Source organism: Papio anubis, chromosome 3 (assembly GCF_008728515.1).
Source record: "Papio anubis isolate 15944 chromosome 3, Panubis1.0, whole genome shotgun sequence".
Taxonomy (NCBI): Eukaryota; Metazoa; Chordata; class Mammalia; order Primates; family Cercopithecidae; genus Papio; species Papio anubis.
The window spans coordinates 184,123,185-184,150,018 of record NC_044978.1 but is presented as its reverse complement, the minus strand read 5'-3'; the positions used below and the strand labels follow the sequence as shown (position 1 = coordinate 184,150,018).

Here is a 26,834-nt window from a genome sequence, read left to right as displayed (position 1 = left end):
CTCTAAAGCCTGCTGTAGATGCATCCCGAAACATCTGATACGGGGTATTTTGATTATCACCGCGTTTAAAATATTTTCTCATTCCAATGGTGATTTCCTTTTTGGCGCGTGGATTACTCACGAGCACATGGTCTTGGGGTTTTCCTGTCACTGACTCCCACCTTCATCCACCGTTGAGATGTCGTAAGACTTTGACACACGCCCACTTGAACAGATGCCATTTCTTCAAGAATTTGCTGAAGTTTGCAAAACTCAGGTCAGGTTGGTTAAACCTTGTAAAAAAAATCTATATCTTGATGTTTGTGTCTACCTGTTCTGCTGCCTGGGGAGAGAGGCAGCCATCAGCGTGGGCCTGTCCACTTCACCCCTCGTTCTGCCCCTTTGTGTTGCCTGTACTGAAGCCATGTCATCGCCCTCACCCCTGTGACGTTGCCCTTCACCTCCTGCCTTGGTCTGTCCCACCTGACATTGACACTGTGACATCAGCCCTCTTCCTGTTATGGTCTGCATGGTAAGCAATTTCCAATTATTCCACTTCAGCCTTGCTGGGTCTTCGTGTGCATGGGTTTTGAAGTATGGCTCCTATAAGCAGTACAGACTTGAGCTTTGTGTGTGCTTGGTTTTTAATCCAGCCCGATTAACTGGAGTGTGTCTTCTACTCACCTTCCATAGGATGACTGACAGGCACAGCGGGGCGTAGGTCTACTAGCTGGCTGTTTTCTATCTATATCCCATCGGGGTTTGTTTCTTTATCTCTACGCTGTTCTTGCGAATTAATCACATAGTTTTTGTTCCATTTTTCTTCTTGATTGTATCTTTAATCTGCCCTAGGGATTGGTACATTCCCTGCTTCCTGGTGACGGGGCTCCTGAAACACGTTCACTTGGTTAATCCCCGCCTCGGCTGTGTGTGTCTTGGCCTTACTTGGCGCTAGTAGTGCGCCGGGGGTGTGTGTGTGTGTGCTGGTGCTCCTGGATATGTGTGCGCGCACGCTGGTGCTCCTGGACAATAATGGCGGCGCGCTGGTGCTCCTGGATATGTATTGATAGCGGCTTGCGCTGGTGCTCCTGCTTTGTCGGGTAATATTTACACTACCACACAGGTTTTAAAACCCACAGGACATACTGGTGTTTTAAGCAGCTGGTGCTGGTGTCATTTCACCACAGTCATGCGTTCAGCCTCCTGCCACCGCTCTCCTAGGCTGCGGGCTTTTACAGGCTTAACCCATGGATATTTACCGGCACTGAAATGGAGCAGTTCTGCCAACAATCAACTCTCTCATCCTTTGCTTGGCTGAAGACATCTTTAACTGGCTTTCATATTTCAAGGATAATTTCACCGGATATAGAATTCCCGTATTTTTCTCTCAGCACTTTAGAGACAGCATGCCACGGTTGCCTTTGGGTGTCACTCGGCAGGTCCTGCATTCCCACTTGTCCCGTCCCCAGGGGCTGGAGATTGTTCTCTTTGGGTTCCAGCAATTCAACCAGGATGCTCTGAGGTACTGAATCTCTTTTCTTCTTTTTGTTAAAAAAAAAAAAAAAAGTATTCTCTTTGGTGTCTGCAAAGCTTCTCATTCCATGGTTTTGACGTCCTCCATCAGTTTAGGAAAATTTTTGGCCAATGATTTTTCAAGTATTATTTCTGTTCCATTCTCTCTCTTCTAGAACTTCAAGTAAAAGCACGCCAGGCCCCTGCAGTGCCACAGTCTCTCTCGTGACCCTCTCTATACGTGTTTTCTTCCATCGTTTCTTCTCTGTGCTGCCATCGGAAGATCTTTCCCACCAATTCACCGTCTGTTCTGCTGTGCCTACTCCACTGTTAAGCGTGTACTGAAGCCTTCATTTCGGCTATAATATTTTTCAGTTCTAGAATTCACATCTGTTTCCTTTTTATGTTCCAGATCTCTGGTGAAATTCCCATCATTCCCCCGACTTTGGTGAATAATCAGTTACCAAAGTCCCTGCCTCCTGCCTCCATCATCTGAATCCCCGACAGGTCCTTCACCGACATTTTCCTCTTCATCATCAGTACCTTGGTCTTTAAAAACACTATTTTAAGCACCGCCTCCCCTGTGGCTGAAAACTCTGGGTGTTTTTCTTCCTCCAAAGGAGGAAAAAAGAAACGAAAATTGTTAAAGTTGTGAATATGTGAGTTAAAAAAAGAAAAGCGTAAGACACAACAAAGACAAGAGATGTAAAAAAAGAAATGTAAAAAAAGAATCACAGAGACAGAAAAACACGAGAGGACCCCCCGGCCTCCCAGTGCAGGCCGTCCACGACAACAGCAGGTGCCAGCTCTTCCTGGGCTCGCCCAGGCCAGGCCAGCACCCCTCCCAAGGTGCAGAGTCCCCCAGCATCCCCGTGGGGCTGGCCCCAAGGCTTTCCTTTGTTTACTGGGTAGAGTACAGAGCCTGGAACACAGCAGGCCCTGCAGCCACAGCCTCTGTCTCGGGAGCCCCCGTGGGTGCCCCCTCTGGCTCCTGAAACAATGTATGTTCCACTGTGTCTTGACAGATAAGCCTGTCTGTGACTGAGTAGAAAGATCTCCAGTTAAATGGGAGGCCGAGACAGGCGGATCACTTGAGGTCAGGAGTTCAAGACCAGCCTGGCCAACAGAGTGAAACCCATCTCTACTAAAAATACAAAAATTAGCCGTGCATGGTGGTGCAGGTCTGTAATCCCAGCTACTCAGGAGGCTGAGGCGAGAGAATCACTTGAGCCTGGTGGGTGGAGTTGCAGTGAGCTGAGATTGCGCCATTGCACTCCTGCCTGGGTGTTAGAGCAAGACTGTCTCAAAAACAAAACAACAAAAAACAAAAAAAACAAAAAACCTCCAGTCAGAATCAGAACGCCCGGTGTGACAGCCTGCTCTGCTGCTCACCGCATCTGCACCTGAGCCTGCAGAGGGCAGGCTAGGTGCTGTTGGGCGCTGATGTCATGAGGACAGGGAGCTAACAGGTGCTGGGCACGGTGGGGGCGGGGGACATCCTGTGACTGAGCTTGTTTACAGAGGGAGCTAACACTAGAGCGTGAGCTTCCAGACATGACTGCCCCGCATCTCCTCCAACCTCCGCCCAGCGGGGCACTCTGCACACGGCAGGCTCAGGAACGTTTGCGAAGATGCAGCTGCCACCTGCTCACCTGCTCATGCCACGCCCGGGTGTGAGGGCTAAATTCTAACAGACACACACACCATCAGGGGCCAGAGCAGCAGCCACCAGGTCCACCCCAGCAGCCTGCACACAACACATGCAGCTCCAGGATGGTCTAGGAACAGGCCCAGCGCCACCAAGCGGCAGTCACACAGCCCGCCACTCCCGCTGGGGCTCCCACGGCCAGCCCACATGCAGGTGCTGCGGCGGCGCGGGGCACCTGTCCCTCCCCACCGAGCCCACGCGGCACCAACGTACTTGGCAAATTTCACAGTGGTGGCGTTCCGAGGCACAAACCCCGTGTGGAACTGAATCTGGAACATCTTCATGGATGCCATCTGCAGAGAGAGCAAACATGACACCCCGCACCGAGGGTGAGTCCAGATCCTGGGGCCACAGGTGAATTCGTCCCAGTGGGTGAGCTCTGAGAGCCGCTCACGGAGCTGGAGGCGTGGACCGTGCCTCCGTGCCACATGTTGCGGGGGAAGTGGGAGAGGGTCTGTGTGTGGCAGGTAGCCCCAAGGAGAATGCAAGGGCCCACAAGCTGCTTTGCGGGACTGCCGTGGGGGGCTGCCCCTGGACCCTCAAACTCAGATGGAAATGCCAGGCTTTTCAGGCTGAGATCCCGCCACATCGAGTGCACAGGGCCAGCAGGGGGGACTGGGGGGCAGTCGCCACGTGAGAGCCCACAGCACTCACCAAACAGCAAGCACTCTGACCTTCCACGAGAAGTGAGTGCACAGTGGCCCCCAGCCCTCCCAAGAGCCTGGGGGTGAGTGGGGAGCACCGGGCAAGCCACAGGCTCTCTCACCTTGGCCTGCAGCCGGCCGCCCAGGGTGGACCGGGCGTGATAGATGACGATGAGCACATCTCCTTGCACCGTGACGCCCAGGGGAATGACGGCTTTACCATCTTCAATCTTAAAATCCCTAAGGACAGAATGACGAGAGAAAAATTAAACAGAAAGACCCCCAAAACCAACCAAACAAAAACAACAAAAAACAGAATGAGAAATTGTCGCTTAGGTAAAACGTGTAATACCCAATAAAGAATGACGCCCACAAAGAGGCCCACAGAAATTCTGAAGTCTCCCAGACACTTAGATCGTGTGATCTGACGCTGACCAGGACCCCAAGTTACCCGCCACAGACACTACAGCTCCAAACATGTCCGCCTCAGCAAGCGCTTGTCCCCGGCAAGGCCAAGGTTCCTCTTTAATGGTGTTCCGGAGGGGTGAGGATAAGGGAGCACGGCACGGGGCCACAGCTGCACTCACCGCATCTTGTCATACTCCTGGGAGGTGCTGGCCACGCGCTCATCCCCCACGTAGACCTCACAGAAGGGCCTGCAGCCACTCCTCTGCTTGCTGAACAGCGGAACGGGCGTCATGACCACGGCCCTCACCAGGATGGGCTTGCTGTGGGGTGTGATGGGCTCCTCCGCCACCATGTCGCACATGTACTCGATGTACCTGGGGGTAGACGTGCCGCGTCACCACGTGGTGTGGCCTGAGGGGACCACACAGCTGATTGTGTCTTTCGAATAGGAGTCTTTAATGCTAGAAATTTCCCTTGTGGCAATGTTTTAGTTGCTCCTAATAAATCTGATGTTATAATTTTCATTTAGTTAATTGTGTGTGTGTGTATATACATACATGTATTTTTAAGACAGCGTCTTAATGTTTTTAAATTTCTCATGATACTCCCAGTTTGATACTCATGGGTTATTTAGAAGTTGCTTAATTTTGAGGCCGGGCACGGTGGCTCACGCCTGTAATTCTAGCACTTTGGGAGGCCAAGGCAGGTGGGTTGCCTGAGGTCAGGAGTTTGAGACCAGCCTGGGCAACATGGTGAAACCCCATTTCTTTTTTTTTTTTGAGACGGACTCTCGCTCTGTCGCCCAGGCTGGAGTGCTGTGGCCGGATCTCAGCTCACTGCAAGCTCCACCTCCCGCGTTCCCGCCATTCTCCTGCCTCAGCCTCCCGAGTAGCTGGGACTACAGGCGCCGGCCACCGCGCCCGGCTAGTTTTTTGTATTTTTTTAGTAGAGACGGGGTTTCACTGTGTTAGCCAGGATGGTCTCGATCTCCTGACCTCGTGATCCGCCCGTCTCGGCCTCCCAAAGTGCTGGGATTACAGGCGTGAGCCACCGCGCCCGGCTGTGAAACCCCATTTCTAATAAAAATACAAAAATCATCCGGGCATGGTGGTGTGCACCTATAATCCCAGCTACTCAGGAGGCCTAAGGCAGGAGAATTGCTTGAACCTGGGTGGCGGAGATTTAGAGAGTTTTCCAGATATCCTTCTGGTACTGATTTCTAGTTTTATTCCACCGTGGCCTGAGAGCATAGTTTGTCTGATTTCAAATTTTAAAAATTTGTTGAAGTGTCTTTATAGCTCCACATCTGATCTTTCTTCTTGCATATTCCACATGGATTAGAAAGAAATGTGTGTTTTTCTGTTGTTGGGTGGAACGTCCTAGAATGCTCTACAGCTGTGTCAGCCTTCACGGGCTGGCACGTTCAGTTCTTCTACACCCTGCTGGCGGTCTGTCTACTTGTTCTGCGGAGTACTGAGAGGAAAATGTTGAGGTCTACCCCACAACTGAGTTGTCTAGTTCTCCTTTCAATTTGATCAGTTTTTGCCTTACGGATGTTGAATGGAATCTGTTTTCTCTGAGCTTGGTGGCATAGCTCTGGCTTTCCCACGGCTGGCGTTCCTCTGGTGCCTCTGTGGTGCACACGTCCCCCGGTGTCTGCCTCCCACCTCGTGGCACCCATGCCCTGCAGCAGGCCCTCTCCTGGAGCTTGTGCACGGCAGGCAGGTGACGTCACTTCTGTGGTGACGGTGCAGACCCCATCTTCCCAGCCACAGGCCACTGTGGTCCAGCTCAGTTAGCATGGAGCCAGGACAGCCGGTCCTTCAGCCACAACAAATAAATCCTGCCAATAGCCCGAGTGGCCAAGGAAGCAGATTCAGCAATGAAAGAGAAATCGGCTTTCTCAGAGTCAGTGCAGCCAACACCCTGACAGGAGAAGAGGACCCAGCTAAGCCTCAGGGTCCAGGGAGACCATGAGAGAACGGATGTGTGTGGTTCTAAGCCCGAGTGTGTTGTGGCGGGTCATGTAGCAAACTAGTACGCTCTTCCCCCACCATCCTGTTCTGAACTCACCTCTGCCTCCGTGTTGAAAGGGGACCTCCTGCAGTGTATGGCTGAGCTGTGCATTTCTGTCCCACGTGACAAACCTGTCTTAAACAAAACCACTCACGTTCAGCCTGAACACTGATGTGGCTGGATTAAAATTTACCATCTTGCTGGCTGTTTCCTATTTGTTTGATCTGTTCTCGGTTTTTTTCTTCTTCTTTTTGCCTTCTCTTGGCAAGGTTTATGTCTTCATTTTACTTCTTGTTGACTTCTTAATTACACCACCAAAGAAAAGCCCTTACTGGTTGTTCCAGGCTTTCTGTCAAGACCCTTGTGGCTGACATCTTTCTTTTGGTACCTGACGCATCTTCTTCTGGCCGCCTCCAACACTTCCTCTGTGCTCGGTTTGCAGGAGCTCTGACCGGGATGCACCTGAGTGAGTTTTTATGTGTTTGTCTTTCTTTCATCCTGCTTGGTCACCTCTGAGCTTCTTGAACCTGGGGACTGGTATCTGTTACTCATTCTGGGAAATTCCCAGCCATGATTTCTTCACTGTTCCCGCTTCCCTCTTCCGTTTCTGGACTCCACGTGTGTGTGGCCCTGCCTGAGGTGGAGGCAGCTCTTGGGTGCTTGTTCTACCCCCACCCCCGCTTTCTCTCTGTGATTCAGTTTCAGTAGCTCTTGCCCTGGCTCCAAAGGCCACCGACTCAGCCTCAGCGATGTCGAAGGCGTTCTCATTTCAGGGATTTCCCTTTGTTTATTTCCTGGTGTTTCCATGGCTCTGACGAGTGATCCACCGGACCACGCACCCTGCATGAGGGTCCTCTTTCCACGGCTCTGACGAGTGATCCACTGGACCACGCACCCTGCATGAGGGTCCTCTTACCACGGCTCTGACGAGTGATCCACTGGCCTGTGCACCCTGCATGAGGGTCCTCTTTCCACAGCTGTGACGAGTGGTCCACTGGATCCATGCACCCTGCATAAGGGTCCTCTTTCCACGGCTCTGAAAGTGATCCACTGGACCACGCACCCTGCATGAGCGTCCTCAGCACATCAGTCAGTTACTTCAATTTCCCTAAGAGTCACAGGGTGCAGCTCTTTCATCTCCTCCATCTGGAGGCAGAAAAAAGGGTCTCGGCCAGGTCTGAGCCTCCCTCACAGTAGCTGTGTCCCCTTGCCCGGCCCTCACTCTCCCATCTGTCCTGTGGGTGCCCATGGAGACTGTGCCTTCCAGAGGGCAAGGACCCTTCCAGTCCTGCAACCCTGGAGGCTTCACTTGCCCACTGAGACACTTGGCCTCCACCGGTTGTACTCCTTCTGGCCTCCTTCTCTTCTGGGGTCTAGTTATGTCCACCCCAGACAGTGCACACACACACCTCCTCCCACAGGCACCTGACTCTCCTTAGATTCTGGGCCAGAGATGTGGAAAGGCCATGAACTTGACGTTGGCCCAGCCACCTGCCCGGTGGGAGCGGCACTCTGCACGTTTCTCTGCTCCTCCAAGGAAGGAGCTGTGGGATTTGGTGGGGTCATGGAAGCCCAACCACACTTCACAGGGAAAGAGACCCCCTGGTTCTCAGATGCCCCCTGCTGAGCAGGCCCCACCGCACCTGGCCTGGGGGTGCCAACAGCTTTCAGCTCAATGTGTACAGGGGTTCCCGACTTTGCTGGGGTCACAGAAAAGACACAGCTGGATAGGGCGGCCACGATCTCCTCCCCATAAGGCTGTGAGCAAACGAGGTGGGGCCCTCCCTGGGGATCCACAGCAGCAGGATCGGCCTCCCGACGCTCGCCCTGTCCACAGGCTGTGCACTCCGTTCAGACAGGATGAAGAATGGGGGGTCCCTCCTCTTCCCTCCCGCCATGGTGGGGCCACGGGGCCGGCCTTTGCTCCTGGGCTGTCTGTGGTCCAGGTCAAGGCCTGCTCTTTCAGAGGCTGGGAGGCTGCTCCAGCCTCACCAGGTCCTCAGTGAGACCAAGGCCAGGGGAGGCTTTATGCTGGGAAGGACTCCTCGCATAGACACCTGCAGCCTCGAAAAACGGAGCCCTAAACACGCTGTGGCCGCACTCCCATTTGAGAAAGTCTCCTCCACGCGGCCAGTGAAAGTCTGCTGCGTGCTGAGGCGACCGGCACGGAAGCCTGCACTTGGCAGGGCCCTAAACATGCTGCAGCCTCACTCGGGTCTGAGCAGCGTCAGGTGCTCCACACAGCACCTGTCTCAGCTGGTCCACACGGCATTTTCACATGCATTATCCACCAGAGCCCACCACAGAGGACTCCTGCAGGAGGGACAGAGCGGGGTCCCAAGAGGAGCCGCTCCTGCCCAGCCCAGCCCAGCGAGCACGGGCCCCACCAGGCTACATGTGGCATTTGCCAGAGAACCTCGCGTCCACCCAGAAACTAGGCAGGTGCTGCCCCACAGCCGTCAGGACCACCGCGGCTGAGGGCCCACCCTCCCTGGGCGGGCATAAACCCAGGGCTCAGCTGTGGCTCAGCGAGGCTGGGCCTGCCTTTCCCACCAGCGCCTGCAGTGGCACCGACTGGCCCTCCAGGAGACACTGCAGCGATGGCGGCTGTGCCACACGGGCCCACAGAGCTGTCCCGTCCCCGGGGGGCCACGCAGTACCTTTTGTGGGATGGCCAGATGCCTGGCGGGCAGCGCTTCATGCTGAACATGTACACGGCGGCCTCCGCGGTGCTGAAGAGACGGCAAAAGCACAGGAAGGAGCAGACAGCCACAGCAGACGCGGCTCTCCCGTCCTAGGACAGACAGACACGTCTCGCACGTGCCTCGCACTCCCGCAGGACAAGGGCTGGCGGGGTCCTCGGCCATCCTACCCGCCCCATGGCCACAGGGACGCAGGGTTGTTCTCTCTGAGGCTGGGACATGTTTACGAAACCACATAACACGCCTGCCGAGGCGAGGATGGAGCCCAACAGAGACCGAAGGTTCCCTAACGAAGAGCAGGGCTGGGGCCGCTCTGACAGGCTCTGCTGGTGCCCAGTACTCCCGCGAGAGACCCCTCATGGAAACCTCAACTCCATCAACCACAGTGGCAGCTGCCACACCCTGGGAGGCTCAAGCACCACTAAGCTTCGCACTGCAGATGGGGAAACTGGAGGTGACTCTTAGGTGGCCACTGTGCAGGAGGGGGGCGGGCTCCCCACACAGCAGAGTGGCCTCCACACAGGTGTGCAGGTCAAGGCCAGGCAGGGCCACATGGGGAGGGGAGGGCAGGGCAGGGCCATCTGGCATCTGCCCCCTCCACACCCGAAGACACCAAGCACAGGGACTTTCTTCCGTGTCCCAGGGTGAAGAACAGGCCCCAGCTCATGACTGGCGCTCAGATGCCGTTGAACTATGCATGAAATAATGAACTTTGATAAAAGACGGCGCCAGGGCATGGCCCTGGAGCTCACCATGCAGTGCACGACGCAGACATTCTTGTGGTCCTGCCGCAGCCAGGCATGCATGTTCCTGCAGATGTTGTACAGGGTGTGCAGGTGCGGGGCCCGCCGCGCTGCCCAGCCACACTCGGAGACCTGTGGGGACAGGGCACGGTGGCACGGACGGCAGAGGAGCCCCGCCCCAGCCTTGGTCGGATCGGAGGGACAGCCTGCCTGCAGCGCAGGGGCCTCCGCCAGCTGGCGTCATAAACAGGCGTCCATCTGCACGAGCGCCTCTGCGGCACCTGAGCACCAGGGCTGCCACTGGCCTTGCAGACGGAGCTCGGTCAGCTGTTCCTGGCTTTGGGTCCCCCTGCATACTGACAGGGGTCATGTCTGGAAGGAATGGTGCGGCCTCGAGCACCCTCTGGCAGGCGGGAAGCAGTGAAGAGCTGGGGCCTCCAGGGTTCCCGTCAAGCGGCGTCCTCAGAGCAACAGAGACCCCACCTCGCTTCCTCCTGCTCCACACTCTGCAGCCCCTCAGGAGACCTCCGGCTGCCCCCATCACGGCCGCACCCTGGCCAAAGCCCTCAGCTACGCCCCTGCACTGGAGCAGGAGGAAGCTGCCACAGTGGCACCAAGACAAAGCCTGTGGCCACACACCCGGTTGTGGAACCTGGAAGGCCGGTAGGTCCTGGGGGACAGGTTGTAGACGGCATAGTGCCCCGGGTGCTTGGAGTCCAGGAACAACCGCACGTCTTCGATGTTGTTTTTGAGCGCTGACTCCACACCTTCTGCCGGGAACGACATCACTGAAACAAGCAGGCCTGCGTCAGCCGCCGTCCCCAGGAGACGTGTACCTTGTGGCCAGGCTGCCGCTGAGGCCTCGCTGCTCCTCACGCTCCCGGGCAAGCACAGCCTCCAGCAGCTCCACCAGCCACTGCCCACACAGCTGGCCCCCTCACCCTCCGCAGACTCCCGGCCTGGGTGGACCCAGCAGCACGGACCCAGCCACACGCCCGCCAGCCGGTGGCTGGGACTTCCTGAGACAGCTTCTGACACATGCCCGGTCTCCAGGCGCCGGGATGAGTGACTGGGATGCCTGGTGCACAGAGGCCCTGGTTTTCCATGGACACGGCCTTGTGTTGTTCCTAGCATGACCTCAGGGAGCCATAGGAGGCACCAGGCTGGGGCTGACCCTGTCCACTGCTGCGCCTGGAGGCGCTGGGCACAGGCCGTCCCTGTGAGTCTGTGGCTGCAGAGGAGGCTGGAGCAGAGGCACCTGTGCCCTGACACACAGCACGGACTCACTGGGCACACAGGGCGCGTCCCACAGCCTCACGTGCACACGTACCTGCAATTCTGGACGTGATGTAAGATATGTCCAGGTCACCCTTTGCGTAACTGGAATTAAAAAGAAGAAAACTTGATTATGACAAGAAACACTCCACAGTTAAGTCACAGGGCTGAAGCCAGAGCCCGAGGCCTGGAGAAGCCATGGGGCTCTCACTGTGGAGGCTGCACCCCATGAGGAACATGCGTGTGCACAGGCATGCGGGCAGGTTCCCGGGTGTATGTGGGCCGTGGAGCTGACCCCTACATCAGAAGAGGATGGAAATGACAGCCTGCAGGTGGTGGAGGTGTGGACGAGACAGGAGAGACGTCCGCTGTCTAACTTCCCCTTCCCCTGCGCTCTCCAGGGAGGGACGGCAACACCGGTGGAAGGTGAAGGCCGGAGAGCAGGGGTCACTTGGACGATGGTCACGGGTCATGCCAGGCTCTAGGCGCTGCCCAGGCCTGGTGGTTGCAGCAGTGGGACGCCAACAGACGCCACTGGAGGCAGAGAGAGCCCTCCTACCCTGAGTGCCTAGAAGCCCCCTGCTGTGGCCACAGGCAACTCTCTACAGACCAACTGTCCCCCACACTAGGTCCACGGAACTGGTAACACAGAGATCAAAACCCTCAATAACTCTGCAAGGACCCTGACAGGTTTATCCCACAATTCACTGGAAGAAGCAGCTGTGCAAGAACAGCCAAGCCAACCCTGTGAGGGAAGGAGCAGAAGGGAGCTTCCCTCCCAGGGCAGAGCTGGCCGGAAGCTACGGAGGCCGGAAAGGCTGGGCTAGGAGCAACCTCAGCTAGGCACACCGAAGAGGGGCCATCCTCACCAGAGGAAAGCTTGGAAAAAGGTCCAGAGAGATGAATGACCCAAATACACACGACCAAACCATTACCTGAAAGTGACTGTGCATTCAAATGCTTTAAAAACTGTCCAAACCCACAGAGCAGGTGCTGATTTAGGACGTGGGTCTTCCGTGCATTCAAACATTTTAAAAGCTGTCTAAACCCACAAAGCAGGTGCTGACTTAGGATGTGGGTCTTCCAAAGCAACAAGGGAAGACCGGGAGGCACGGTGAGCCTGATGCTCGGCCACTTTTGCAGCACAGGATGCTGGGCAAGAGACAAACAGGCCACATGAAGCATGGCTACTGGACCCATAATCTAATCACCAGCAGAAAAACAAAAATAAGGGCCAGGTGCGGTGGCTCACGCCTGTAATCCCAACACTTCGGGAGGCCGAGGCGGGGAGATCACCTGTCAGGAGTTCGAGAGCAGCCTGGCCAACATGGTGAAATCCGCACAGATCCTGTACCACGGGGGCCAGCGGCAACCAGAGCGAGCTGACACGCCTTAAGCAAAGGTGGGCAGTGAGTGCCACAGGATCCACGCACATCTCACCCACCCCAGCAGCCCTGCGGTGGCCCCGTGCACCTGGCTGTGTTGGCCTCAGGCACGTGTACCGGGGGTGTGTGTGTTAGGGCTCCCCTGGACACTGACAGGAGAGAAACCAGGGCCCAGACACAGGGCTCAGGCCCCGACGCCCCAGCTTCCAGAGAACACCAAGCACCAGGGCAGCCAGGGGCTCGCGGCCACCCAGGTCCTGACTCCCGGGCTTCTCCTTGGGGAGAGCCAGAAACACAAATTAACTCACTGTCCTTTTTTTTTTTAAATTGAGGCAGGGTCTTGCTCACTCCAGGCTGGAGTGCACTGGCACAATCACAGCTCACTGCAGCCTCAACCTCCTGGGCTCAAGCCATCCTCCCACCTGAGCCCCCAGTGTAGCTGGGACCACAGCGGCACGCCACCTTGCCCAGCTAGTTTTTTTATTTTCGTAGAGACAGGGTCTTGCTATGCCGTCCAGACTGGCCTCAAACTCCTATCTTCAAGTGATCCTCCCTCCCTGGCCTCCCAAAGTGCTGGGATTACATGAGCCACCGCGCCACGCCGTCTTTTGAGCCTCCAGGCCCAGCCAGAACTCACTGTGGCTTCCAAGTCAACTTTACAAACACGAGTTTATGCAGCTTCCTCTGCCTCGAGCACGTGGTGTGAACAGAGGGCAGATCAAAACAGCAGGGCTGCCCTCAGCTAGCAGCTGGGGGCATGGGGAGAGTTCCCACCATCCCCTAACAAGCAGCAGCTGGCCGTGCCTGAGCGCCGTGAAAGCAGCACCCGCTCACGCCAAACTGCGTCCTCCTAGGGCCTGGAACCCACGGGTCCCAGCAGAGCCATGTCTAGGACCAGCCCCTGCAGCCTTAGGCCTCTGGCAGACAGCAGCTCCCACCATCCCCACAGCTGCTGGGGAGGGAGCGTGGCCTGGAGTCCCCCAAGGAGGACCCTGGAGCTGTGCCCAGCGCCCTGGACACCCCACATGCTTCCTCCCTCTGCTGACTCCGCTCTGCCTGTCCCCACAATGCACTGTGGCCGAGGAGACCATGAGTCTTCTGGGGAACCAGCCAGTCTGGGGTGCTTTGGGGCCCGACATCCATCCCTTTCTACTGACACTGAAAGTGACTGTTCCTGCTGACTTTCACATATGGCTTTGCTGCCACATCCTCTCTGTCCGTTTCCACTCTGATCCCAACATCACTATCACCAAGATGATGCTGGAGAATCGCTCATCCCCATGGGTCCATGGTTGGCCCCACTGGCACTCCACACGCAGTGCCACCCGTCAGGACTCTGCAGGAGCCACACTCCTGGGCCCAGTGGGCAGTGTGCTGGGACCAGACAGAGCTGCCTCTGATCTTCCATCAGTCACAACTCAGGCAGGAGACGTCACGGAGGAGGCGTCCAGAGGTGTGAGCGAGCTCACGTCCTGCTCTGGGGACGGCCCACTAAGAACAAGTTTCTCTCCACAAAAAGCTGCACAGGGACAAGGCACACAGCTCACACACCCAAACATGCAGCACACACAGAGGCACACAGCTCACACACACAGGCCCTCACACAGCACTCCTACACATGCTTACACATGCACGCAGCTCACACAGGCACTTACACACACGAGTACACGTGCATGCAGCTCACAGGCACTCGTGCACATGCGTACATGTGCAGATGGCTCACGCACATGCATACATGTGCACGCGGCTCACACAGGCACTCGCACACATGCGTATACGTGCACGCGGCTCACACGCACTCACAGGCACTTGCGCACATGCATACATGTGCACGCAGCTCACACGCACTCACAGGCACTCGCGCACATGCTTACACGTGCACGCGGCTCACACACACTCACGACGCCCTTGAGCTGGTGCGACCACCGGGCCAGATGAGCAGTGCAGCATGCTCCCGGGCACCCAGCTCCTCCAGAAGAGCCAGCACGTGGACCCCGCAATGCAGAGGGGCCGCACTCTGGAACATTCTCAGTGCTCTGTGAGCAGAGGCTGCCGGCCTGTGGGCCGATGTCAGGGGCCACTCCCGCACAGACGCGCCCTTGGACAGCCCACCCAGAGGAAGACTTTCTCCCACCACAGGCTGGGACCCACCTGGCCTAAGTCTGAGTAACTACGGCTTTAACTCAGTGGACTGGCTCAGTGAGGTGCCACCACAGCTGTTTCACCCACTTTACACCAGAGAGTCCCGGGAACAACCCAGGAAGGCCCCAGAGTGAGGGGCGTCATCACAGCAAGGGAGGGGCGGGCACAGGCGTCTCCCCAGCAGGGCCTTGCCCCCCAGGCGGTCAATGGAAAGGGATCTGCCCGGCTCTGTGGGGTGCTGGGCTCATTCCGACTCCCTGGGAGAAGCGGGTGACGCTGTCCCACTGCCTCAGGGGCGCCTGTGGGGCCTGATGACCAGCTGTTCCACCGCGGCCAGGGAGCGAGCGCCGGGGCTGCAGCCTGGAACGAGCACACGGCAGGTCCAGGGCTCTGGAGCCTCACACTCACTTAGCGACGGACTGTATGACCTTGGAGGAGGTGTCCTTGAGGTTGGTGAAGAGCCGCTCCGTCCCACCCCGCAGAATGTCCAGGAAGCCGCCGTAGGGCTGGTCGTACTCCGCCAGGGCCAGGCCTGCAGGGAGACACAGTCTCAGCAGCCCACAGGTGCTCGGTCCCACCTCCCCAGGCACGGGTTGCTGGCTGGGCCCACGCAGCGAGAGCAGGGAGCAGGTGGTATGGCCAGGCCCCCAACCCACATGTACCCAGCAGCAAGCCAGGCCTCAGCACTGGCAGGTCTGACCCTGTCCTCAGCCTTTCCAGAGACCCAGAAAGTGGCCAATCTGGGTGCGGAAGGGCTATGCGGCCACCTCAGCACAGCTGGGGCTGGGACTCTGTCTGCGGGGATAGGCCGGCCTCACGGCCACAGCTTCAGGTCACCATAACCCTGGACGTGAAGGCAGAGTGGTGGCCCCTGGCAGCACCGAGCAGACGGGGCACTGCAGAACCCAGCAGCTCGAGGACTCACCCTTCCTCCAGCCAGCAGAGACATAGCCGGCCACCACACCTGCATGTGCGGAACCCACACTGCATGGACCGGGGTGCCCCAGACATGGAGCTGAGCTCCTCCCTAGGAAGCAGAGCTGAAGGACCCAGGCGAAACCTCCCACACCCCAGTGGGGATGGGGGGCAAGGTCGGGAGGAGTCAGGGCCATGCAGAGCTGCATAACCAGCCGCTGCCTGTCAGGGCCACGTCCTCAATGGCCCAGAACCTTCCGGAGTGCTCGCAGCACAGAGTCCCAAGAGCATGCAGCATCTGTCTCCAGGGCCCTCTCCCCTCCTCACCAGCTGAGGGCCCTCCAGGGACACCCAGGCCCATCACAGGTGCCCACTCCTCACGTGGCAGAAGGGACCCCCTCACATTAGTGGCAGAACTGTCTCCCCACCGCCCTCCGCCGTCCAATGCCTGCTCCTGCACCCCAGCCTCGGTCGCTGCTGCAGTGAAGGGTTCACCTTGCCCACAGCAGGCCTGGCCCTTCATCCCCAGCGCCTGGGAAGGAACCGGGGACGCCCCCTCCATCCCCAAAAGGGGTGTCTGTTTCCTTGGGGCCTTGGGCTGTGCCAGACACTACAACGTGATCTATGCTGGGGTCTTGGCCATGGTGCAGGCTGCCTCCCACAGAACTCCTGAGCGAGGCCGCCTGGTTGCCTGGGCCCGGTCTCCTGGGCTTTGCCCTGGAGTCTCTTCCCTTGGCTGGCTTTAGTCCGAATCCCGTCCCCCTCCTGAACTGCACCAAGACACTAGCTCTGCTGAGCCCTGTGAGCCCCAGTGAACTGCCGAACCCGAGGGCGCGCTGAGGGACCCCGACCTCGCAGTTGTCTCCGGTGGGAGGAGAGGCCCGGGAGAGAAGGACCCCAGACTCCATCCCGATGTGCCATGGGTGCGTGGGGCACAGCAGGAGCGAGGGACGGGTGGTGGGCGCAGGACAGGACACTCACCTCCACTGTAGCCACTGCCAGCGGGGCCCACAAGAGGGGGTGGCCCTCGGGACAGCACGGTGCTCCCATAGCCTCCATTCTGCTCCAGAAGCTGTGACGATGAAAGTGCAGAGGTCAGTTCTCTGAACTCCCACGTCAGGGAGAGGCATGGCACGGGTGCCCTCAGAGCTCATCCTTCTGCTCCCTGATCTACGACACAGTGCAAGGGAGGAACTTCCCACAGGCTAAAGCATCAGCTGGAACTCAACAAACAAAACCACGCATGCAGCCCTCATCCCCTCACCCCGCAGCCTGCCTTGGGTGCTCAGCGCTCTAGCCCAGCTTTTCAGACTCTTGGGCTGCAGATTCTGTTCCTTTTCCTTTTCTCTCTCTTCCCAGTCTGTTCAACCATCTTTTTTTTTTTGTTAGAGATGGAGTCTCGCTCTGTGACCCAGGCTGGAGAGCTGTGGGCGCTATCTCGGCTCACTGCAACCTCCACTTCATGAGTTCAAGCAATTCTCCTGTCTCAGCCTCCCGAGTAGCTGGGACTACAGGCATGCACAACCACGCCCGGCTAATTTGTTTTGTATTTTAGTAGAGATGGGGTTTCACCATGTTGCCCAGGCCGGTCTCGAACTCCTTAGCTCAGGCAATCCCCCTGCCTCGGCTTCCCAAAGTGCTAGGATTACAGGGGTGAGCCACCGCACCCAGCTTTTTTTTTTTTTTGAAACGGAGTCTCACTCTGTCACCCAGGTTGGAGTGCAGTGGCATGATCTCGGCTCACTGCAGCCTCCACCTCCCATGCCCAAACGTTCCATCGCTTCAGGTCCTGGGTTCTGGGGGCCACCTCGTGAGGCTCACTACCTCTTGGGGCAGTATTTTATCTCACCGTGAGCTCAGCTCCATCGTGGACTGTGTTTTCTGGGGTAGTCGGTTGGCCTAAGCAGGGGTCTAACATTTGTCCCCGTGGGGTCCCGGCCTAGAAGCACTCAGATCAGAAGCACTGAGGGCCCCGCCCCATCACTAGCGGCCCGAGTCTGCCCATCTGCCCAGCGGCACCTCCTCCCGCCCCCTCAGGAATCCCTCCAGCGCACTCGAGGGTGCAAGAGGCCACACCTCCCTGTGAGCCACAGTCCTCTGTGACCTCGGGGGAGTGGGCAGGCGTTTTCTGGAAAGAGCCATCGAGCGAGGGGATGCGAGGCCCGGGCTGCTGAAGAGCGGGACCCCCGAGAGTGATCCCTTCCCGACGCTCTCTGACACCCCCAGGGAAGCTTGCTGAGAGGCCACCAGTGACATCAACTCTCCCGCCTCAGAGCGCCCCACACGTCAAAATGCTTCCCACACCCGGCATCAGGGCTCCCTCCACCGGTGCGCCCACCACAGTGGCCGCCAGGGAGGGGACCACAGCCTCTCCCCGTCTGCACGGGGCTTCCCAGCACTCCCCTGCTCCCAGGTCTCCATACCCAAGTGGCCCCAAAGGAACTGCAAACTCTCCACTCAGCCCAAACCTTCCTCCTCCCACAGGGTCCTGTCCTCAGCCAGGGACTCCGGGCAGCAGCTCTGACCTTCCCTCCCCATGCTCCACAGCCACCGCCTGGGTCAGCTCCACTGCAGTGGCCTTGGAGGTTCTGGCTTCCAGCTACCAGGGAGTGGAAACGACCCAAGGGCTGAAAAGGGGACAAAAAGCAGAAGCCAACAGTGCTGGGTCCTTGGACGCGGACCCCTGCGAGGGCCGCCGAGGGTCCCTGCGTGTCCTGACTGGGCCCTGAGCTGGGATGCCCAGGGGCCTGCCTGCTCCCCGTGAGCGGGGGCCGGGCCGCGTGTCTGCTCTGCCTCGAGGATCTGGCGATGGAGATGGTACACCCTGTCCACGGCTGGGCCAAAAGACTTTCATGAAAGCATCTTCCAGCTAACACTGCTGCTGCCTCCCAGGCCTCACACCTCCACAAAGCACGTGGCCCCATGCGCCTCAGTCTCCCAGGCCCTGATGCTGCCGGCAGCCACTGGTACCCGGAGCGGTCCCTGGCCGGGCACAGCCTTGACACCACTGCAACCAGGACGCCCAGAGCTGAGCTGAGGGCCAGAAACATAGATGCAGGAGCAACTCAACAAAACTTCAGGACGCCCAGAGCTGAGGGCCAGCTGAGCTGGCCTAGACACTAAACCCGAGAAACAGACGCAGGAGCAATTCATGCCACCCAGTCAGGGGAAGAATCCAGAAAGGCGCCCACAGAACTCAAGGAGGCCAGAAGAGCGTGTGCAGAGTGTGAAGACCTTGGCAATGGCCCCAGCGTGCCCCTGGAGTCTCGGCCCTGGACTGAGGTGGTGCCCCTGCCCATGCAGGAGGGCCCTCAAGAGCCTGTGGCTCCACACTGAGGAGGGCAGGGACCCCCAGGATGCAGGGTCTGGACGAAGCAGCACAGCCACGTGCCACCCTCCCCTCTGTAATAGGAGACGTCGGGCTCACGTGTGCCTCCCTCCCTTCTGTGGGGGGATTGGGGGCTCACGTGTGCCTCCCTCCCCTCTGTGATAGGAGACTTGGGGTTCACGTGTGCCTCCCTCCCCTCTGTGGGGGATTTGGGGCTCACGTGTGCCTCCCTCCCCTCTGCGGGGGATTTGGCGCTCACATGTGCCTCCCTCACCTCTGTGATGGGAGACTTGGGGTTCACGTTGCGGGCGGCCGCGATCTCCTGCAGCTGGTGCACCACCTCGGCGATGGACAGCCGCTCCTCCGGGTTCACCTGCAGCATGGCGCCTGCAGCAGAAGCACAGCGCGCTCGGCCCCACGGTTCCCCAGATGGGTCGGCACCCCCTGCCCTGGCAGAGGTCACAGACCACCAGAGGCCACTCCCTCTACACACATCAGTGACGTCAGAAGCAAGGAGGGAGCGGCAAAGGGAAGAACAAAAACCAAACAAAATGATCAAAAACCACCACTCAGAGCACCGCAATTTCACCAGCGGGGCGGGCGGCAGGGGAGCTGTGGGGAAACCACCCGCAGGGACATTGTCAAAACCACGGTGACGGGCGGGAGTGGGGCCGGGGGAGCAGTGCCGCAGGCTGCGCGGGGTCTCCAGAACCACGCGGGGCCTGTGCTCCAGGGTCCTGCCCCAAGCACGCACCCCAGCGGGACTTACGGATGAGGCTGTGGAAGACCGTGTACTGCGTGTCGTGCGGGGGAATCGAGTACTTCCCATTGACTATTCGAAGTTTCGCTCCATCCTCAAAAGGGTGCTGCCGGAAGCACAGCAGGTACAAGATGCAGCCCAGGGCCTGCGGGGAGAGCACGGGTGACGCCCCGGCCTGAGGGGAGTGCAGGGGTGACGCCCACGCCCATGGGGAGAGCACGGGTGACACCTGGGCCTGCGGGGAGTGCAGGGGTGACACTGGGGCCATGGGGAGAGCAGGGGTGACACCTGGGAACTCGGGGAGTACAGGGGTGACGTTGGGCCCATGGGGAGAGCAGGGGTGATGCCCAGGAACTCAGGGAGTGCAGGGGTGACATCGGGGCCCACGGGGAGCACAGGGCTAATGCCTGGGAACTTGGGGAGTACAGGGGTGACACCGGGGCCCATGGGGAGTGCAGGGGTGATGCCTGGGAACTCAGGGAGTTGCAGGGGTGACACTGGGGCCGGCGGGGAACGCAGGGGTGACGTTGGGGCCATGGGGAGTGCCGGGTGATGCCTGGGTCTGCGGGGAGAGCAGGGGTGACGCCCGGGCCCACGGGGACAGGGGTGTGGGAAGAGCACCGCAGACATGGAGACTGGCTGAGGGTGGCCCCTTCCTTGGGATCCTGGGAGTATAGTCCATGGTGACACAAACATCTCTTGACTGTGTGAAGCCGGCAGCGCTTCCCACGGCGCGGGGAGGCCTGGATGCTTCACCTTTATTCACCACAAAGAACTGTCCAGGTGACAGTGTTAAACGGACTCCAGGTTCTCAAGATTAAAAGGTTCCGTTCAGGCCGGGCGCGGTGGCTCACGCCTGTAATCCCAGCACTTTGGGAGGCCAAGGCGGGTGGATGACAAGGTCAGGAGTTAAAGACCAGCCTGGCCAACATGGTGAAATCCTGTCTTTACTAAAAATACAAAATTAGCCAGCCGTGGTGGTGGGTGCCTGTAATCCCAGCTACTCAGGAGGCTAAGGCAGAGAATCGTTTGAACCCGGGAGGCGGAGGTTGCAGTGAGCCAAGATCGTGCCACTGCACTCCAGCCTGGCAACAGAGCGAGACTCTGTCTCAAACAAACAAACAAACAAAAAGGTTCCTTTCAAAATTCAGGGGTTCCCACACTCCCTGAGGATCTATGGGCTGGTGGGACCAGCACAGACCCTGCTGTGTGCTACGCGAGGGGCAGGTGCCTGTCCTGTCCTTGGCAACAGCAAAGTCCCACTTTTCAGACCTGACGCCACACAGAGTGTAGGGCATGGGGCAGAAGCTGCAGGAAGCAGCCTCCTCAGTCCGCTCAGGATTTTCCCAGAACTGGCCTCGAATAATCAGCGACTTCTCATCAGTCACCCAGTTACGTGAGCCCAGAAGAGGGATTGGGGATGACTTCGGCATTAGGATCTTATCCAGTCAAGAATAAGAGCTCACACCGGGACCCCAGGCTGGGCAAGAGCCGGCCAGGAGTGTCCTCGTGCGGGATGTGCAGACGGCCAGTCACTGGGGCGGGACGAGAACACAGGCAAGGACCATATACATGGCCCCATCCTTCCACACTGCTCAAGGGACACAGGGTCTCAGCCTGTGGCCCCACGGGCTGTGTGCAGCCCATGTGCTGCGGCTGATGGCATGACTGTCCCGGTCCTTAGGCAAATACACTATGGAGGGCCAACTGCCGCATCTGGTGGCTGAATGACAGAGTGAGGGGATGTCAAAGGAACCATTAAGTCAGGACGCTTTCCACACACGGTCACCCTCGGTCAACAGGGACATGACCTTGGAGAGGTGCAGGGAAGAGGGAGGAGACACCACAGCCTTCAGGCTCAGCCCTCACTCTGGCCTGGCTCTGAGCAGGGGAGCTGAGCACACCAAGGCTGGGGTGTGGCGGGGATGCTCCTGGGTCAAGGCACTCAGGACCAGACGCACAAACGGGGCTGAGGGAGCCTCAGGCGGACCCAGCCACGCAGGCTCTGGGCCGACCCAGCCGCACAGGACGCCCCCGACTGCTACTCGATTCATCCCCATTAGAAGAAGTCAAGGTTGGGCCGGTCGCGGTGGCTCACGCCTGTAATCCCAGCACTTTGGGAGGCTGAGGCAGGTGGACTGCTTGAGCTCAGGAGTTCGAGACCAGCCTGGGCAACATGGTGAGACCACATCTTCTACCAAAAATACGAAATAATAGCCGGGCATGGTGTGCACCTGTGGTCCCAGCTACTCAGGAGGCTGAGGTGGGAGGATCCCTTGAGCCCAGGGGCCGGAGGTTGCAGTGAGCCTGAGCAGAGGTCGCATCACTGCACTCCAGCCTGGGCGACAGAGGAAGACCCTGTCTCCAAAAACAAAAACAGTAGTAGTCATGGTGATCCTTAAGGAAAGGAAAAAAAAAAGAAAAGGGGAGTGGAGGAGAAGAGGAGGCAGGCTGGTTCGGAGTGGCAGGTGCCCGGCCCATGCTGCCTGGGGTTGAATAGGGCGCACAGAGCCAGGCATCGCCACTGAGAGGCACCGGACCTCACCCAGATATCCTGCTTCTCGCCGATCGGGAAGTTGGAATACAAGTCTATGATTTCTGGCGTTCTATACATTGGTGTCGTATTCCTCGTGATCTGAAAAAACACAAACATTTCAAAGGAAAAGTTGCACCCCACAAACAGTATTTTTTCTGTTGCATTAATTTCGTGCCGCTTTCCAAAAATGCACAGCAGACTGAGGAGCAGCCTGCCCCGCACACTGTGCCCCGGGATAACCGCCGGCCAGTCGGCCCTATGTACCAGCTCCTCCGTCATCTTCGGCCTCGGCGCGCTCCTTACGATGAGGACTGAGTCATTCACCTCCTGCAATCTCCTATGGCCTCCCGTGCTTCACGGCACGTCGGCACCAATGCACTGACCTGCTGTGCACCGAATCCGCTTGCTGAGAAGGGTGTCTCACCTGGCACAAGGGCCCCGCTCCAGAGTGGCTGCACCCAGAGCAGCTTCTGTGACGCCCAGAGCCCCAGGGTACGCGAAAGGCTGTGGGAGGAGGAAGCTGCCCACCAAGTTTACCCGACTGGTTCAAGGTTAACAAGGGAGAGCCTCACAAACATACGGAGGCACTTGTGAGACGCAGAGGCTGGGGCCGCAGAGCTGTGAGGAGAGAGTGAATCTCCATGCACGGCAGACACACAAACTCCACCCTCAGCTGCAGATTCGCAGGAGAGCAGTGGGCAAGTGGGCTCTGCAGTTACACAGCAGGACAGCCCATGGCCTTGGGCAGGCCACAGTTTCTTAAAAGGAACGGGAAAATGAGAGCTGATGGAAAGCAGGATAAGCGCCCTCCACTGGAAGACCTGCTTTTCAGGAATGACCTCCCTGAGGCCGAACAGTCAGCTACAAATGCAAGACACAAGAGCAAGAAGGCCCGAGTCCAGAAAGCGCAAATAACTCCTACAGTTCCAAGACACAGGGCGAGAGCAGGCTATGCGTGGCAGGAGATGGCATCTATCTGCCCATCTCTGGAAAAAGGAGCTTGGGAGGAGAGCCAAGGATGTGAGGGGCTCAGAGGAAGGAGGGGCTGTGAGAAGGCACCCTGTGTTTTCGGCTCCACTTTCTGTTACCTTCAACTGCTCTAAAAAATAAAGTCTGTTCAGGCCGGGCACAGTGGCTCACGCCTGTAACTCCAGCACTTTGGGAGGCCGAGGCGGGCGGATCGTGAGGTCAGGAGTTTGAGACCAGCCATGGCCAACACGGTGAAACCCCATCTCTACTAAAAATACAAAAAATTAGCCAGGCGTGGTGGCGGGTGCCTGTAGTCCCAGCTACTCCGGAGGGAGAGGCAGGGGAATCACTTGAACCCGGGAGGCGGAGGTTGCAGTGAGCCGAGATCACGCCACTGCACTCCAGCTTGGCGACAGAGCGAGATTCCATCTCAAAAAAAATTAAAAAGTAAAAAAAAAAGTCTGTTCATACAAATAGGCAGATAAGCCCAAACGCATTTCAAGTGAGTTGACAGAACCACTCCGGAAGAGGAAATGCACCCCAGCACTTCTACGGGGAGCCCTCAACAACCCATCCTGAGTCTCAACTGCAAGTGCGGAGGGAAGGGCTATAGCAAGCCCTGGGCCTTGCAGGGTCTGCTTCCTCGGTGCCAGGGAAGGTGGCCCTGAGACTGTGGGCTGTGCAGATGCCGGCCAGGCCCTCACTGAGGAGGAACCGTGGCCTCATGGACGTGCTAGAGCTGCAGGTGCCAGTGCAGGCCCATGGCTCTGCCATGCAGATGGGTGTGTGCCGTGTGGGGCGTGAGCACCCACGTGTACTGTGCATGGCACGTGAGCTCAAAGGGCCTGGGGGGTTGCCTGGCCGCCATGCTCAGATGCTCCCTGCCCCTACTATTCCTATTTTCTGTTCTGTGTTGTCTGTATACATTACATACACTTTTTATGCAGTGTAAGCTAGCTGTAGGAAAATGCGGAAACTGCAAATGAGCAGCTTGGGGAGCCTTTGGAATGGATGCCCCAGAGGCCCCACCAGCATCCTGGTCCCAGAGCCTGTGCCCCCGCGGTCCCTGCCCTCTGCCCATTCCAGGAAATCCCTTCCCAACCACCAATGCCGAGGGCAGCTCTGCCGGTTCCCATCTCCTTTTGGTCTGAGTCTCCCTCAGGGGCACGTGGACCCACCCAGACTGCCACGGGATGCCATCTGCTCACACTCAGAGGATGTGCCACTCACTCCCCTGCAGGGGTCCTGGGGATGGAGCTGTCCAGTCCCCCATGCAGATATATTTCTAAGCGATTTTTTTTAAAATTAGGCATTTTGTGTTTTAAAGGATAACAGAGTTCTGGGGATGGATGCTGGAACAACTCTGCGGGTGTTTCTGCCACCGAGCCGCCCACTTACAGTGGCCACAATGATAAAGTGCTGTTACGCACATCTTACCGTGACCAAAAATCCAAGAAAAAAACAGCCCTACAATACTCAGGGGTGGGACTGGGAGGACGACGGAGGGGAAGTGCCACATTCCACATCTCGAGGGCGCGGCCGCTGACCCAGCCATGGAGGCCGGCCTGGGTGATGCTGCTCAGGTTCTGGCTCCAGGACGGCTGCACGTCCGCACTCAAAGCACCCCGGCGGGAAACAGCACTCAGCACTCAGGGCGCGGAACGCGGGAAGGGCCAGCTTCCCCCAGCACAGGCCGCGCTCAGCTCACCTCTTCCTCCACCAGGGCTCGCCTCTGGGCGCTCCAGCTGTAGTCGGGGTAGTGCGAGATGGTCGTGGCACTGCCAAAGTCACACAGCTTAATGGTCCCTTGATTACTAAGCAACAAGTTCTCAACCTGTAAAATTCCAGAAGACAGCCCCATGAACTTGGTGTAGACAGAGACGGGATTCAGGGAAAGCGCACGGGTATGAGACACAGCCAGGGCCCTTTGCAGACAGCGCTCGCCCAGGGCCGCAGCTGCAGCACCTCACACCTGCGGACACAGCCAGCTCCGCACCGGCCAGCATGGGGGGCAGGGGCTGCTTCAGGCCTAGGCACAGGGGCTCTGGCGGAGGGTCCGGCCTGAGAAGCAGGCCCCGAGGGGTTGAGGGATTTCACAGAGGTCAGCAAAGAAGCCTTCCTCAAAGATGTCTGAAATAACTTCTGATCAAATGTAATATGTGTAATTCAGAAAAATAGCAGAAAATTAAGAACAACCCATAAATCAAAGAAAGATAACTCAATTAATAACGGGTTAATAAACAGGGCTGGGCACGGGGGCTCACGCCTGGAATCCCAGCACTGTGGGAGGCCGAGGCAGGCGGATCACCTGAGGTCAGGAGTTCAAGATCAGCCTGGCCATCATGATGAAATCCTGTCTCTACTAAAAATACAAAAATTGGCCAGGCGTGGTGGTAGCCGCCTGTAGTCCCAGCTACTCGGGAGGCTGAGGCAGGAGAATCGCTTGAACCTGGGAAGTGGAGGCTGCAGTGAACCGAGATCGCGCCACTGCACTCCAGCCTGGGCGACAGAACGAGACTCCATCTCAAAAGAAAGTATACAGACACACACAGAACCAGAAAGGGCCACACAGTTGTGAAGCCACATTACCCCTCCTGGTGCGGCTCTGATAACAGGGCCCAGGAGCTCGGGCCCAACAGGGACTCCAGCGAGTGCCACTGAGAAGCCACGGACGCCAGAGGCCGCACCTGCGACAAGGCGGCAACGCAGTGACTCAGCCCCACACGGCACACACCCGTCTTCACGGCAGAGCCATGGCAAACAGCTGCCAGCACCAGGCACCCACGTGGAACAAGAGGAGAAGGCCTCATCCCACAGCTCACATAACCAAGGAAGCCTCAGCCCCAACATCAGGGCAAACCACAGATCTTTCGGGAGACAGCCCAGAGGAGCTCCTTCTGAGACAGGGAAGGAGTGGCTTCTTCAACAAGACAGACAGCACAGACGTGGCGGGACGGCCAGCACAGGCATCCCCTCTGGAGGGTGAGAACAATGCCAGCACAGAGCTCCGGGAGGGCAGCGTGCCAGCCACAGATGGAAGGTGCTTGGCATGCACGCGGCCAGTCTGGGCTCCCACAGGCATCGAGGAGAAGGCAACTCGGGGAAAAGGCAGGCACCTCCCCAGAGGAAGCCCAAGTTCTGACAAGCCAGCCTCGTCGACAGGAGAAAAATGCAAACCAAGGCCACGGGCACCCAGGACAGACTGAGGGAGCAGCACCCGCCATGCCCCGAGCTGGCAAAAGGCAGAGCCGTGGCATCCAAGAGTGCAAGGGGTTAGATGCCGACGCTCTCTGACCACAGTGGCCTGCAGACCCCGGTCCTAGAGAGGATGCCTGCTCCACGGACCAGCAAGCTGGACAGGCTGTCCACACGGTGCAGACAGGATAGCTCATCATAAACAAGGGAAAGAAACGGACAGGCACGCCACCCATGGCCGACCAGAGAAACCCAGCGAAGCCGAAGGCCACCACTGGTCCTCGAGGAGATGCGGGCCACACTCGGACAGAGGCCTCTGAAGCACAGGGCTGAGCAAGAGAACCCGATGCAGAGTGTGGGGCCAGGCTCCACTCACAGGACGTCCAGAGGAGAAAAGATCAGTGACCCTGGCTCAGATGCACACAGGGGGAGACGCAGCGGCATGCAGCCACTGAAGGCCCAGGAGCGCCCCGCCCCCTCGCGTGTGCCTGTTCCCATTCTACAGCCAACAGAGAAGAAGTTGTGTGCACAGCAGGACAAGGCACGGGGCAGGCGAGTGGGGCCGCGCGTGCTGCCTGCCCCTCCGCAAACAGCCGTGCAGACTCCTGCAGCAGAGG

At 58.2% G+C, this 26,834-nt stretch overlaps 1 protein-coding gene across 5 annotated transcripts in view; it reads right to left on the bottom strand.

Moving 5' to 3' along the window:
* Nucleotides 1-26,834, bottom strand: part of GAK (cyclin G associated kinase) — an 81,867-nt gene that overhangs the window by 24,999 nt on the left and 30,034 nt on the right. For all 5 annotated transcript variants that reach the window (XM_031664806.1, XM_031664809.1, XM_031664807.1 and 2 more), the window contains 13 exons: nucleotides 24,731-24,856; nucleotides 22,063-22,152; nucleotides 19,527-19,662; nucleotides 19,032-19,144; nucleotides 16,411-16,501; nucleotides 14,923-15,046; nucleotides 11,043-11,092; nucleotides 10,352-10,500; nucleotides 9,722-9,844; nucleotides 8,928-9,061; nucleotides 4,431-4,625; nucleotides 3,966-4,083; nucleotides 3,413-3,492 (listed from right to left, as the gene is read on the bottom strand). In XM_031664806.1, the coding sequence (XP_031520666.1) occupies nucleotides 3,413-3,492; nucleotides 3,966-4,083; nucleotides 4,431-4,625; nucleotides 8,928-9,061; nucleotides 9,722-9,844; nucleotides 10,352-10,500; nucleotides 11,043-11,092; nucleotides 14,923-15,046; nucleotides 16,411-16,501; nucleotides 19,032-19,144; nucleotides 19,527-19,662; nucleotides 22,063-22,152; nucleotides 24,731-24,856 (1,529 nt within the window). The remainder of the gene's footprint in view (nucleotides 1-3,412; nucleotides 3,493-3,965; nucleotides 4,084-4,430; nucleotides 4,626-8,927; nucleotides 9,062-9,721; nucleotides 9,845-10,351; nucleotides 10,501-11,042; nucleotides 11,093-14,922; nucleotides 15,047-16,410; nucleotides 16,502-19,031; nucleotides 19,145-19,526; nucleotides 19,663-22,062; nucleotides 22,153-24,730; nucleotides 24,857-26,834) is intronic.